The sequence below is a fragment of the Papio anubis genome, chromosome 19 (assembly GCF_008728515.1).
Source record: "Papio anubis isolate 15944 chromosome 19, Panubis1.0, whole genome shotgun sequence".
Classification (NCBI taxonomy): Eukaryota; Metazoa; Chordata; class Mammalia; order Primates; family Cercopithecidae; genus Papio; species Papio anubis.
Window position 1 is genome coordinate 2,981,842 of NC_044994.1, and position 12,521 is coordinate 2,994,362.

At 48.4% G+C, this 12,521-nt stretch overlaps 1 protein-coding gene and 1 long non-coding RNA gene across 3 annotated transcripts in view; one reads left to right on the forward strand and one right to left on the reverse strand.

The window, feature by feature from the left end:
* Positions 1–4,815, forward strand: part of LOC116271448 — a 49,251-nt gene extending 44,436 nt beyond the window's left edge. Inside the window, exon 3 of one of the 2 annotated variants that reach the window (XR_004180007.1) lies at positions 3,019–4,815. This is a non-coding gene — a long non-coding RNA (uncharacterized LOC116271448). The remainder of the gene's footprint in view (positions 1–3,018) is intronic. The other variant, XR_004180006.1, reaches the window with a different exon arrangement.
* Positions 1–12,521, reverse strand: part of APCDD1 (APC down-regulated 1) — a 34,015-nt gene that overhangs the window by 9,761 nt on the left and 11,733 nt on the right. The window contains exons 2-3 of the mRNA XM_021929942.2: positions 10,298–10,481; positions 6,891–7,422 (exon numbers count right to left, since the gene is read on the reverse strand). Coding sequence (XP_021785634.1) covers positions 6,891–7,422; positions 10,298–10,481 — 716 coding nt within the window. The remainder of the gene's footprint in view (positions 1–6,890; positions 7,423–10,297; positions 10,482–12,521) is intronic.

Here is a 12,521-nt window from a genome sequence, read left to right on the forward strand (position 1 = left end):
TTGTGGGAAGGAATTCAGGGTGCTTTTCAGATGTGGGATTCTAGGAGTTTGTGAACTCGGGCTTATTTTTATCAACTAAAGATAGCATGATGATGCCACTTTCAGAAGGAAGTGGGTGAAGAGCTGTGGCTTTAGGCACAGACTGCCCAGGCAGGCTTGCTGTCTATCCCACTGCAATACACTGAATGTCTGTGTCCCTTCAAAATCCATGTTAAAATCCTTACCACCAATGTGAGGAAATTAGGAGGTGGGGTCTGTGGGGGGTGACTAGGTCATGAGGGTGCAGCCCTTAAGAAGGGGATTAGTGCCCTTGTAAAAGAGGCTGAGAGTTATCCAGCTGTCTTGCTGCCACATGAGGATACAGGGGGAGGATACAGCAGTCTGCAACCCGGGAGAGCCCTGACCAGGATTCCAGCCTCCCACTCTCCTGGTGCCTTGATCTTGGCCCTCCAACATCCAGAACTGTGAGAAGTGAGTGGCTGTCCCCAGTCCATGCTGCTTCACTATGGCAGCCCGGATGGACTGAGGCACCTGCCGCCCAGCACCTGATCCCTGCAGGTGAGGGAAGCCCCCTCAGTGTACAGACCCCGTGCAGCTACCAGGATCCTGCCATCCCTGCCAGGATGCAGGCACCTCTGTGGGGCCAGGGGAACTCAGAGAGCCTCAGGGAGGCTGCACAGCCACCCCGAGCCTGTTACCACCATCCAGGAAGGGCCTGGGCCAGGAGGATGAGGGAGAAAAGGAGAAATCAGGTTGCTAATTCCTGGGCCTGCAGTTGGCTACGAAGCAGAGGGGAGCAAAACTCAACTGAACACTTCTGCGTCCTGGAGTTCAGCAGGGGCAGCTGATAGGTCCTCAGGAGCAACATTAGCCTTCTGGAAATGGGCTTCCAAGGCAGCTTAGAATCCGAGACATGAGCTCACAAAGTCCTTTTCTGTTTTAGTTAACATTAGAATCATGAAAAAGACGATTTTGCCTCCACCTTCTTATACATACACATGACCGCTGACCCAGCAGCTGGGGAAAAAGGACCCTAAGAAGATGGTTCTTTAAGAGAAAAGACTTCAAGAGTGGTTTCCAAAAAGAATTTTCATTTATTTTTACTTGTTTTTTTCTTCCACTCCTATGCATTTTGATTCATTTAAATAATTAAAGTAGACTTATTAAATCTGCTGTAAATCCACTGGGCACTCCTGGCTGGCCCATCCTCTTCCTTTCTCCCCTTGGGGCTCAGCAAACTGTCCCTGGAGTAGGGACCTCATGCGTACTTTTCAAATGGCCATTTCCTGCTTTTGCAGGCTTTCCTCATGTCCTCGGAGCTTTCTTGCCTTTTAAGGGATAAAATGTTTACCACTTGCATTGTCCCTGACAACAAATATTTCCTGGTCCCCTAACTCCTTAAATAAAGCAACCTTGCATGCCTGTTTATCTGCTGAAATACTCCGGAGTCAAGAAATATAATGAGCTGTTTCTGCAATAAAAGTGTATATCAGCAGCCTTGTAGCCCAGCAATTGTGACACTGCACACCTCGGCCCAGATGAAATGTCCACAAAAGCAACCCCTCAGGGTCAGGACCCCCTCAATGGATCCCAGTTGCCAGCTCCGTTTTTTATAGAATTGTGCAACATTTGCTGCCTTATAGGAAACACGTGGCTCCAGGGAGCAGTCAGTTTTCGTCTAGGGTCCTCCTTCCTGTAAGACTAGTCCTTGAAACTGTCTTAGGTCACGACTTCTTGAACTTCTGGTCGTCCACCACCTCCTTCATCTCCCATCACCTCTGCAAATCCACACCAGCAGAAAGAGAAGTGGCATGGAATTCTTCCACAAGCACTTGGCTCCTTCTATACACCAGAGACGGGGTCGCCCACCCACCCAGGAGCCACACCAAGCACATGCTCAGGGAGACGTCCCTCCATGCCGGCTCCTGCAGCTGGGCTGAAAAGTCCAGGCCCCAAGGCCACCTGACTCAACATCCCCATGGTGTCACTGATACCAGGAAGCCGCACAGGTCACACATCCTCTAACAAGCCTCTGAGAGGCCAGCTACCTCAAAAACATAAGCTGGCTCACAGCCTAGCGGCTCCTGAAGAATTTGAGAGAGAGAGCGCAGCATGCGGTTGTCCTGCAGTGCTCAGGTACTCCCGAAGTCCGGTGCTTTTCTTCCTCCCGTGTGTGGCTCCCCTGCTGTACGTGTGCTGGGATTGAGTGTTTCAGATGCACGGCCTGGGGAAGGCTGTCTCATTTTCAGACAGCCCCTTTGATTTACGATCCTGTGGTTAAATCAGTGCAGGATTTTGGAGAAAGACCAATTCCATTTGCTTACGAGTCTGATCCTGAGGCTCTGGCATCTCTAACGACCCTGGCAATAATTTGCTTTTAATTACCGTTTGATTCCATCCCTGAAAGAATGAGCCTGGCTTCTACCCCTCCAACTGCATGGTTCTGAAGAATCTCGGCAGAGGGTTATGGCTGCTCTGATGCTAAACTTGATTCAGGCAAAGCATCTTCTTTCAGGATTACTTTAGGCTGTCTTGACTTTTTTATAATGAAGAGTAGCCAGTTCCATCCTGAACGAACCCTCCCAGCACACCTGAATCTCTTCAAACATCACTTATTTGCCAAAGGACTCTGGACCTCACAGCAAAGCTGTATAAAGCTTAGAAAAACAAGTTGACTTAAAGTTTCTATTTTTACACGGTGTCCTGTTTCTAGAGGGGCTGAGACTCGTGGTTTGAAACTCAATTTAGCATTTAAACTAATTTTCAGCTCGGTCTCTATGGACCAGCAATTAGGGAAGGAGAAGAGTTCAAAGAAGAAGGTTTCAGCCTCTCCTGGGCAGGCGTGTGCGGTCTTTGAAGACGCTCTCCCAGCCTTTCTTCCTGTCTCCGCCGGGCGGCCACAGACAGCTCGGACGACCCGCTGTGGCTGGGCCCGTGTGGGCACACAGTGCCCAGTCTTTCTGGTGCCCGGGTCTGGAAAGACACCAATGGCTGAGTCCATTTTGTTCCTTCTCACAGCTGTCCTGGGGAAGGATCTGAAAACTTCCTGAAGACTCCGCTGCACACTGCAGGCCAAGAGGTACAAGGCGAGAGACAAGAGAAGAATGGACCCTTTCAGCTCCCGGAGCCACTCGGCCTTCCACTGACCCCCCAGCCATCTCGCGAGGCAGCCGGGCTGGCTCAGGAAGCCTGGGTCCTCCTCCCAGCTGGGCTGCCACCTGCATCTGTGGCCACAGCATTCCTCTGGGTCTGGGAGTGTTCGCTGGGTTTTTTTTTTTTTTAAATCTAAATTTTCCATGATGACTGTGCTTAGGTAATAGAAGATCACAGCACAAAATGCAAGAGGAACCGAAAGTGAAGTCTCTGTCCGACCATCCCAGATAGACAGCTCTGTCTCTTCCTCTGAGGCAGTCATCAATTTCCTCCAGAAATATCTGATTCCTTTGCAAAGAGTCCCTCTTCTTCTCCTTTCATTATTAGTTTTATGCACATGGTATCATATTATTCATGCTATTTTGTAACTTCCTTTTTTCCCACTTAACAATATGTCTCGTGTAGTATCTAAGGTCCTAAAGCTCTTTCCACCTTAATTTTCTGTCATCAAGGAATCAGGCCTAGCGTTTAAAGGGTCTACTTCTTAAGAATCTGGGTAAATGTTCCCACAACTGCCTTAGCAGAACAGGGAGGAGAAAATGGGAGGAAGTGTTTTATGGCTAGGCATCGTGAAACACTTTGATGTTCCCTGGTCAGTTGTCATTGTCATTCTCATTCCTCTCTGAGCCATTGGCCTAGAAGGGCGACTTACTCTAGGTTAAGAGAGATGGAGCTTTGCGTTCAGGCCCTATCCTGATGCCCACAGGATAACCCTATTGATTCTTATATTTTTGCCATTTTACAGAAAAGGAAAACGAAGTCTCCAGTAGGTCAGATAACTACCAATGCCACCCGGCTGATGACAGCAGAACTGGCTTCCAGGATTGGCTGCCGTTTCTGAAGTCCACATAACCTGCCAATTTGTCCAGAAGGTGTTGAATTCTAAAAAGGTCAGCTTTACAATTGCTGTCTCTAATTCCCATGCCAATAGTTAATCATTTTCACTTGCGGGGCGTTTTCCCTCCAGGAGCCACAGACAGGTCTGCTGAGGGGCACGGACGGGACTGAAGTGTCCCCTCCTGGAGTACCCCTGGGCGCCAGCCTTAGCAATGCTGGCTGGGCTTTCAGACTCCATCTGCGGAGCCACACCCCGGAGTGCAACGGGGTAGAGAGGCAAGTAAGAAAATAAACGTGGTTATGGTTAATTTTTCCCCAAGTGCTAAAAAGAGCAAAAGAGATCAGAGCCCACGCAGGTGCATGAAGGTGAGGAAAAGGAACCAGAACCCGAGTGGGTGCAAAAGACTAACCCAAGGTCAAGTTCGGAGCCTACAGCCCGGCGGACACCGGCACAGCAAGTTCCCTGGCCGCACCTGCCTCCTCACTCAGACCTCGCACTCAAGGCTCCCTGTGCTTTTTGGTGTTTTGTGGCTCCTTGGTGTCTCTGCTAGGGGGTGGGCAGGCTCTTCCTATTCAGCAGACATTCACAAAGGCCCCGAGGGAACGGCGGGTTGCGAGGATGCTCCTGGCTAACCCCAGGTTTCCGGATTATCTGGGCCATTTTTATTCCTGACATTCATCACAGCTTCCTCCCGTTACCTGAGATCATTTGAAAGGCGGAGGCCGGTGGCTCCCGCCTGTAATCCCAGTACTTTGGGAGGCCGAGGCGCGCCGATCACCTGAGGTGGGGAGTTGGAGACCAGCCTGGCCAACATGGTGAAACCCCGTCTCTACTAAAAATACACAAACTAGCTGGGTGTGGTGGTGGGCACCTGTAGTTCCAGCTACTTTCGAGGCTGAGGCAGGAGAATCGCTTGAACCTGGGAGGCGGAGCTTGCAGAGCCGAGATGGCGCCACTGCACTCCAGCCTGGGTGACAAGAGCAAAACCCCGCTTCAAAAACAAAACAAAAAAAAACCTTCCCAGAAAGATGGCTAGACTATACTCAGAGTGAGCCAAAGGTAGGTATGAAGCCCCTTCTCCTGCTGCTATCTCAAACCAAGTGGACCTGGCCAGTATAAAACAGGAGAAATGCTATGCAGCTACGGTGTCCAGTGCCGCCTTTGGGCAGTGCTGCCAACCAGAAAGGTCCCAAAATGTAATTCGAAGCCTGTTATTCCCACCCATTTTCCCAAGACACCCACTCAAGCCTGACCCGGAAAGCACACCCCAGTCCAGGTATCACCCTATGAGCCGATTCTCCTCCTGATACCTGTCCTGGGGAATCCATATGTTGAAGGGGCAGAACTTTGGTCTCCTTTCCCTGTGTCCCATTCTAGGAAAACCTCTGGGATCCCCCGACAGTGGCAGCAATGGAGCCGGCATCAGAGGCTGCCCTGCCTCTCTGCCCTAATTCATGTTGGCCTCTTCAGTGCACTTGAAACTTACAAGGCAGAATGAAATGAGCCTGGCTCCTGATCTGTGTTGGAACAAACCCCCAAAGGCATCCTGAGTCGGCGGGAGTCTGGGCCTGGGCAGACGGGCTGAGCACAGGGCTTCATCTCACACGCGGGGACACAGCCATGAAAAGATTCATCCCGAGGAAGCAGCCTCCACCAAGCGGGCTTTCTCAGCAGCTATTTCATAATTATAATAAAAGCCACTTGCATTGCACAAGCTCACAATAACATAGATAAAAAAAGGTAACACGGAGCAGTCTTTGGCAGAGGAAGTGCCCTGTGATACCTCTATTGGTTAAGAGTAGTCTTGGAGGACTAATAAGAAAAAAGGTTTAAAAAAAATGAAGAAACCACCAAACAAAAGTTAAGCAGGGTTCCACAGTTACGGAGCCACTGTGCTAGTGTTCCACGAAGCCAATGGGGATGGCCGGGGAGATACTCCAGAGACCTGCCCACCGCCCAGCCCTAGCAGGCCCGGGTCTGCTTGTTCACACTGCGCCCTGGGCAGGAGCCCACTCCCCTCCTGCCTGGGACTCCACAGGCTCTGCGGGGAGATGGTGGAGGCGATCGAGTTACACATGGACATGTACTCTGAGCTGGTGGGAAGGAAACGCCTTGTGAATTCCAAATATAATTAGTAGAGTATCATTCAAGGAAAAGACATTATAAGGTTTAATTGTTTCCTGCCGTCCTTAGTCCCCTCTTCTGATTATGGTGACTTTACATTTTCCTTAGTGAAATGAAAAGAACGTGGGGTATGGAGGAAGGACCTTTGGGCTCATGGTCCAGCAGGAAAACTCAGTAGCCGTGTGGCCTGCGCAGGAGCCGTAACCCCTGGGACCTCAGCAGGCTGTGCCGCCTAAGAGTGTCGGGACTCACCAGGGTGTCCTGAGGACTGGAAGCAGTGCCTCTGGTGGATGGTCTCTGTGGAGTCTAACACCCCACACAAATCCCACTGTCACCTCCCTTTTCTCTCCCTCCCCACCTCCTCCAGGGCCCGGGTGGCTGCTATTGTTTAGTATCTTTTCCAGGTGTGGTTATGACATCACCTTCGTACTGTCCTCTTGGAATCACTGAAGAGGTTCCTGGGATGGGAGAGCTGAAAGGAGCCTTAGGAATTTTCTAGAACCATCATCCCACACCACCACCCACTTCAGAAGAGAACCGAGGTTCCAAGTCACAGGGCAAGTTGGTGGCAGACCCAGGTCTCCTGACTGGCTACAGTGCCCCCCAGCCCCAGCCTTCCCCGTCTCCTCCCACCTCGCCGTAGCCCCACCTTGGCCTGCCCCGCCAGGAAGCAGAATTCCCCCTTTCGAGGGTGCCCTGAAGCCCCCATGGCAAGCCTTTAAGAAGGATGACCCACTTTATTCAATAAAGAGGAGAACACAGAGCTCTGAGGTACCTTGGCATTCTGCAGAGGGGGCTGGTAACTGGACGGCCGGTAGAACATCCTCTGGGTGGCATCGGTGTGAATGTCACCAAGGAAGAGCTCCTCGACCAGGTGGTCGAGGTTGTGGTGAAGGTACTGCTTCTCCACCCGGATGAGCTGGAGCTCATGCATGGCAAAGTTCACGGCCTTGGTGCACTCACAGCCATTCTCCTCTCGCCAGAGGTCATAGGCCACGTCCTGCACCCAGGGACCCCCGTCTGCGAGGAACCCCGGGCACGTGCGGTTCACCTGCTGGCCGAGCTTCTCGGCCACTGCCTCTGTGTGGCAGATCACCTGGACGTTGTGCAGCTGGTAGTCGGCTTCCGTGCCCCCTCGGATGATCCAGGAGGCCTGGCGGAGGCGGATCTTGCCCCGGATAATGAGAGTATAAGTGGGATTTGTGCACCGGTTGCTGCCATAATAAAACTGGTAGGCCTTGAAGGTGTTATTGTGGTAGAATCTGTAGGACCTTGTGATGAACTCTGGGCCTGACCTTACTTCACAGCTGGGAAAGGAAAGGGGAAGAAGAGATCTTTGTAAGCCCAAAGGTATGGGAAAGAGATTCGTTATGGTATGAAGAAATTACAGAAATAATAATAAGCTGCTGCTGATGGGCCAGACACTGTTGTCAGCCCTTTACAGATACCAACTCATGGACTCCTCACAACAACCCAGGAGCTAGTATTATCATCACCCACATTTTACAGGTGGGGAAACTGAGGTTAGGGAACATGCCCAAGAGAACATGACCAGCAAGTGTCAGAGCCAGTCCATGAATCCAGGCAGCCTGGCTCTGACGCTGTGCTCCTAATCACTGCCTCAGCCAGCCTTCCACCAGCTTCACGAGCAGGCCAGGAGGGCAAATACCTGCTGCCCTATGCGGGCATTTCCTTCTGGATAAGGAGGACGAGTGCTGTGCTGGCCTATAAAAGAAGTTTCCTTATGCTAGTTCAAAAACGGTCGACTCCCTGAGCACTTTTATTTTATGGACCTTGTCTACAGTAGGCAGGTGCAAAATGTCTGTCATCCCGAGACAGAAACTAGTCACCTGGCGTCTTCTTGTCCATTCAAAATTAATTTTCTCTCTAGTAGAAAAGTAAAGGGGCAATTAACTAAAAGCAAAGCTGGCACAACAGAAGTAAGGGTTCCTTTTAGTTTGTGATGGTTGCCAATGTGGCATTAGATGAATGCTAGGTTCCTGAGCCAGAAACACTAAGGCAGAATCTACAGAGCGTAACAGCAGTGGGATGGAATTGAGGGATTTCACATACGGCTGTGTCAGCCATTCATATATACTAGCTGAGGCTGCAGCAGGGGGCACGGGGAGGTACTTAAAGCCCTGGCCAAATAACCTGGCCTTAGCCTTTTGTTAGCTCCTAGTCTCAGTTACGCTGTGACTTTCAGCTCATCAATTCTGGCCTTCCCAGTCTGCTCTCATCTGTGATGCTAACACAGGTTCTGGTTTGAACTGACGAAGCATTGCTAAATCAAGCAGTCAGGCTAAAATGCCAAACACAAGTGGTATTCAAGATTGCGAACACTTTAATTTGTTCATTGATGGACTGGTGAAAGATAAGCATTATTTAGAAGGGGGTACCGTTGCTACGCAAAGTTTGACACCTGCTGTCGAGTAGCATCCTATGGACATAAAGCACTCAACGGTACCTGGGGTATCTGTAATCTTAGAAAAAGGAGACAGAAAACACCCCAGATTTCTCCCACAGGGAAAGAGAAGTTTAGTGTAAGCAGTGATTCATGTTAGAGTAGGTTTAGAAAAGAAGATCCCTTATGTTTAAATTTTTTAATCTAAGCATCAACAGTCTGTTGCTTCTGCCTGCCACGTACAGTGGATCTGAGGCCCACTCACTTCTCAATTGCCCCTGCAGCTCCTCTTACCTAAGCCTCCGTCCTCTCTAACCAGAACGGTTGCAAAGGTCTTTAAACTGGTCACCCCCAAATCACTTTTTCTCCCATCCATTTGCCAAACAGCAGCCAGGATGCCCTTTCAAAAAGTTGAATCATGTTTTAAGCATGGCCCCTGCTGTGAGCTCGTCAATGACTTTTCAGTTCTCTTAGGTTAGAAAAGCTGGTCTGCAGGATGCCTTAGAGCTGGCCTACCCTCCCCAACAGCCTCATCTGAGGCTATCTGCCCTGGTTTACTGCATCCCAGCCACAGGGCTCTCAGCCAGCCGCTCCTTCAATCTAGCCAGCCTCTTGCTCACTCTGCATCTAGCCTGGCCTCTGGTTCTTTAAATACAAAGCTCTTCCCACAGTCTTTGCACAGCCAACAATGTCTCAGTTCAAGGGTCCCCTTCCTTGGTAGGCTTTCTGAACTCCACCCCAATTTTAAAATGGGTCCCCCGTTATTCTCTTTTAGCACCTGTTGCCTTCCCCACCCCTCCACTTTCATAGTACTTCTCGTGTATTTACTTATAAAACCCCTGATGATAGGGACCAGGTCTGTTTTGTTCACTGCTATATAAACAAAACTTAAAATAGTGTTTGGCATATGGTAGGCACTCAATAAATATTTGTTGAATAAAATGATAAATATTTAAAAAGTACGTAACATGAAGGTTATTTATGCAAATTGTTTATTGTGGTTATTTTGAGAGACCTCATTTTTTATGAAATAAAATTCTGCGTCTTCATCATCTTATACAATTTCTTTTTTTCTCTTCTCCGTATTCATCTGATCCCTCCCCAAGGAACTTGGAGGCTGCTATCCATATCCCAGGAACAGCGCATAGGGAGAAGTGATCAGATCCCAGAGTTAGTCTTGTTAATTCTCAGCAATTTAATGGGTAGAAAAAAAAATCGCAGATCTGCCTCTAGGCTATTTTTAAAAGCTCTAATGGAAGATAAGCCAGAGCTCAAACTGGGATAAATCTCAGCTTCATAGCATGGAAAAGAATCCAAGAACTGCACCCTGGCTAGCAGAGGTAGCTTTTAACTTACTCTTAGAACCCCGGAGCCATATATTAAATTACCAGAATATGGCTAGAATATTTACACCATCCAGAGCTTGCAAGTCATGTTTCAGGGTTGGTGAAACACAGACTCTTAATTTCACTTGCTAATGGTTTCTTTTTATACACAAGTAGTCCCATAGAGTTCAGTAAACAAGGATCTATTCACTCACACTGTGTGGTTAACAGGAGTACAATATAATCTCTGCTTTAGCATAAGATTTCTACAGTACTTAGCTATTTTTCTTAACCAAGCATAATTTCAAAGAGTAGTTTGGTTCTTCATTAGAACTTAGACAACACCTAAATCATTGTAAGTGATAAAGTCTCTATGCATCTGAGAACCCATAAGAAGGGTCTTACATAGTGGTGTGCTCTCTGGCCTCTCCCAGACCCCACCTGTCCTCTTACCCTGTGGAGACCCAGTGGCCCTCGATTGTAGGTGGCATCTGCACGGTGATCCTTGCGCCATTGTGGAGATGTTTGAGCATGTGATGGCACTGTGACTCCTTGAAAGCCCTCCAGGCACTTTTCTCTAAGGACCTAGGATGGGACCTGCTATCTGGATGAAGGAGGGCAGAACCCTCTCCCAGCCCTGAAAAATAAAGGTGGAAAGTTAGCCAAAAGAAGAAGTAGCAGCAGACATGAATCAGGCCAAACAACCACCTCTGCAGCAGTCAGTGGCTGAAGGTGGGAAATGATTGTTTATTCTACAAAGCGTCATCACAGTGCACGCTCTCGTATAGGATGCACATTCCAAAGTGCCAAGTGTCATTGTAGATCAATTCCCTGGCGAGAAAACTGAGGTCCTTGTTGATCACCAACATAACTTGCTTGAGGTCACTTAGCTAGTTCCTGGCAAAGCCAGAGATCAAATCCACGCATCTATGAAGCAACAGTGAAGGTTGTGCATCTAAGAAGGGTTTGTGCAGGGTGGCCAAGGGAATGTGACCGGCACTGTAGGAGAGAGAAATGAACATGTTCTGGAGTCACCAAAGTGGAGGAGGTGGGGAGAGGTGAAAGACGTGTCATCAATAACGGTGAATTTACACAATGGCAGATTTCAGTGAGGAAAGGAAACAGCAAGGAGACCAGCCTCAGTGAAACTGCAGCCTGGGCAGTGATGGAAAGAGAAGGCCCAGGGGACTAGGAAGATTCCCAGCTGGGATCTGCTTGCTGGCTTGACTCCATCTGCTTACACCAAGCCTTGCATCTTCTGGTTCTCTGTCTTCAAGTGGATGCCCCCTACACGGCTGCTCACCAGGGGGTGTGAGCCTTGCACCCTCCTACAATAGGGACATGGTGTGACATTTCCCCCCAATAATCTTCCAAGTCCAGCCCCTCACCCTCAAAAGGCCAGAAACAAGCTAAACATACAATATAGGGCTTTAAATGAAGAATAATGGCAATATTACATATGTTTATTTCCCAGGGGTAAAGAAATACTAGCAGTAAGCTTATCTTCAGAACGAGTCGTGCAGGTTGGCCACAATCTTCCCAAACAAAACTACCACCAGCCTAATGTTCAGAATGAAGCAATTAAAACTAAACTAATGGAGTTATTATCCGAAAGCCACGGTCTCCTCTGATATTCACTCCCAAAGTGATTAACAAATCAACAGGCATTTATGGCAGACCTACTACGTATTTAGCCCTGTGTTAGCAGAAAAGACACTAGTTAGACAACGGTACAAACTTTTTAAAAATATAAAAAACAAATAAAATGTACCTGTTAGAATGCTACTGGTGAGGAAGTAATTATATGTTTTAATCAACACATAAACAGCTTCATAGAGAAGGCGTGGTTTCTGACAGATGATTTGAAAATGAGAAGTTAGATTCAGAATATAGTGACTTACAGCAACATGATGAAAATCTACCTGGATAAACTGAGACCTGCAGGATGATAACTTCAGATATCTGTTAAATATTCAGATATTTACCATCATGTGGACAAAACATTCAAAAGACTGAACTAGTTTTTGATGCAAAGTCTTGGTGTTGAGAAGACAGAAGTTTCTGTATCTGAACTCCCAGATTTTCCCTCTAAGTAGGATTCTGGCTTTGAGTTGGAAAGACAGCTTCTGATTGTTCTTACAGACTTTACATGCAATGGATGTCAGTGAGACAAATAAGGGTATTACTCAACTAAATGAAAATTGTGAAAAGAGATTCTAGACACAAGAGGACAGTGCCATGTTCAAATTTAAGGCAACCTCACTCAGCCCTGTTTAGCCAAGTCCCTTAATTCTGGCCTGAGCTAGAATGGGGCAAACTCTAAACATGAGAACTCTGCCCAGTGTTATTATTATTCATGGTCATGGTTATTAAGCCAGGGCTTCCTTTCCTGAGGCCTCGAGTTCCACTGAGGGAAGGCGTCTCCATTGGGCATTTCCTCCCTGTCCCTCATTCTGCCCTCCCCTGGTGAAGGCACATGAGTTATGGAAGTGGAAGCAAGCATGCTTGACTCAGTCATTTTTTTCTTTTCAAAACCAGCCTATTTACCAATCACATGCATTTTGATCAGCTTCCTCAGGGAGTGAGGACCATGCCCCTTTAGTTGTTCAGCTGTGGCACTGGGCCAGATGGGAAGTCTGAAACATTCGGGGGGAACCATGAGCACTCCTGTCACGGG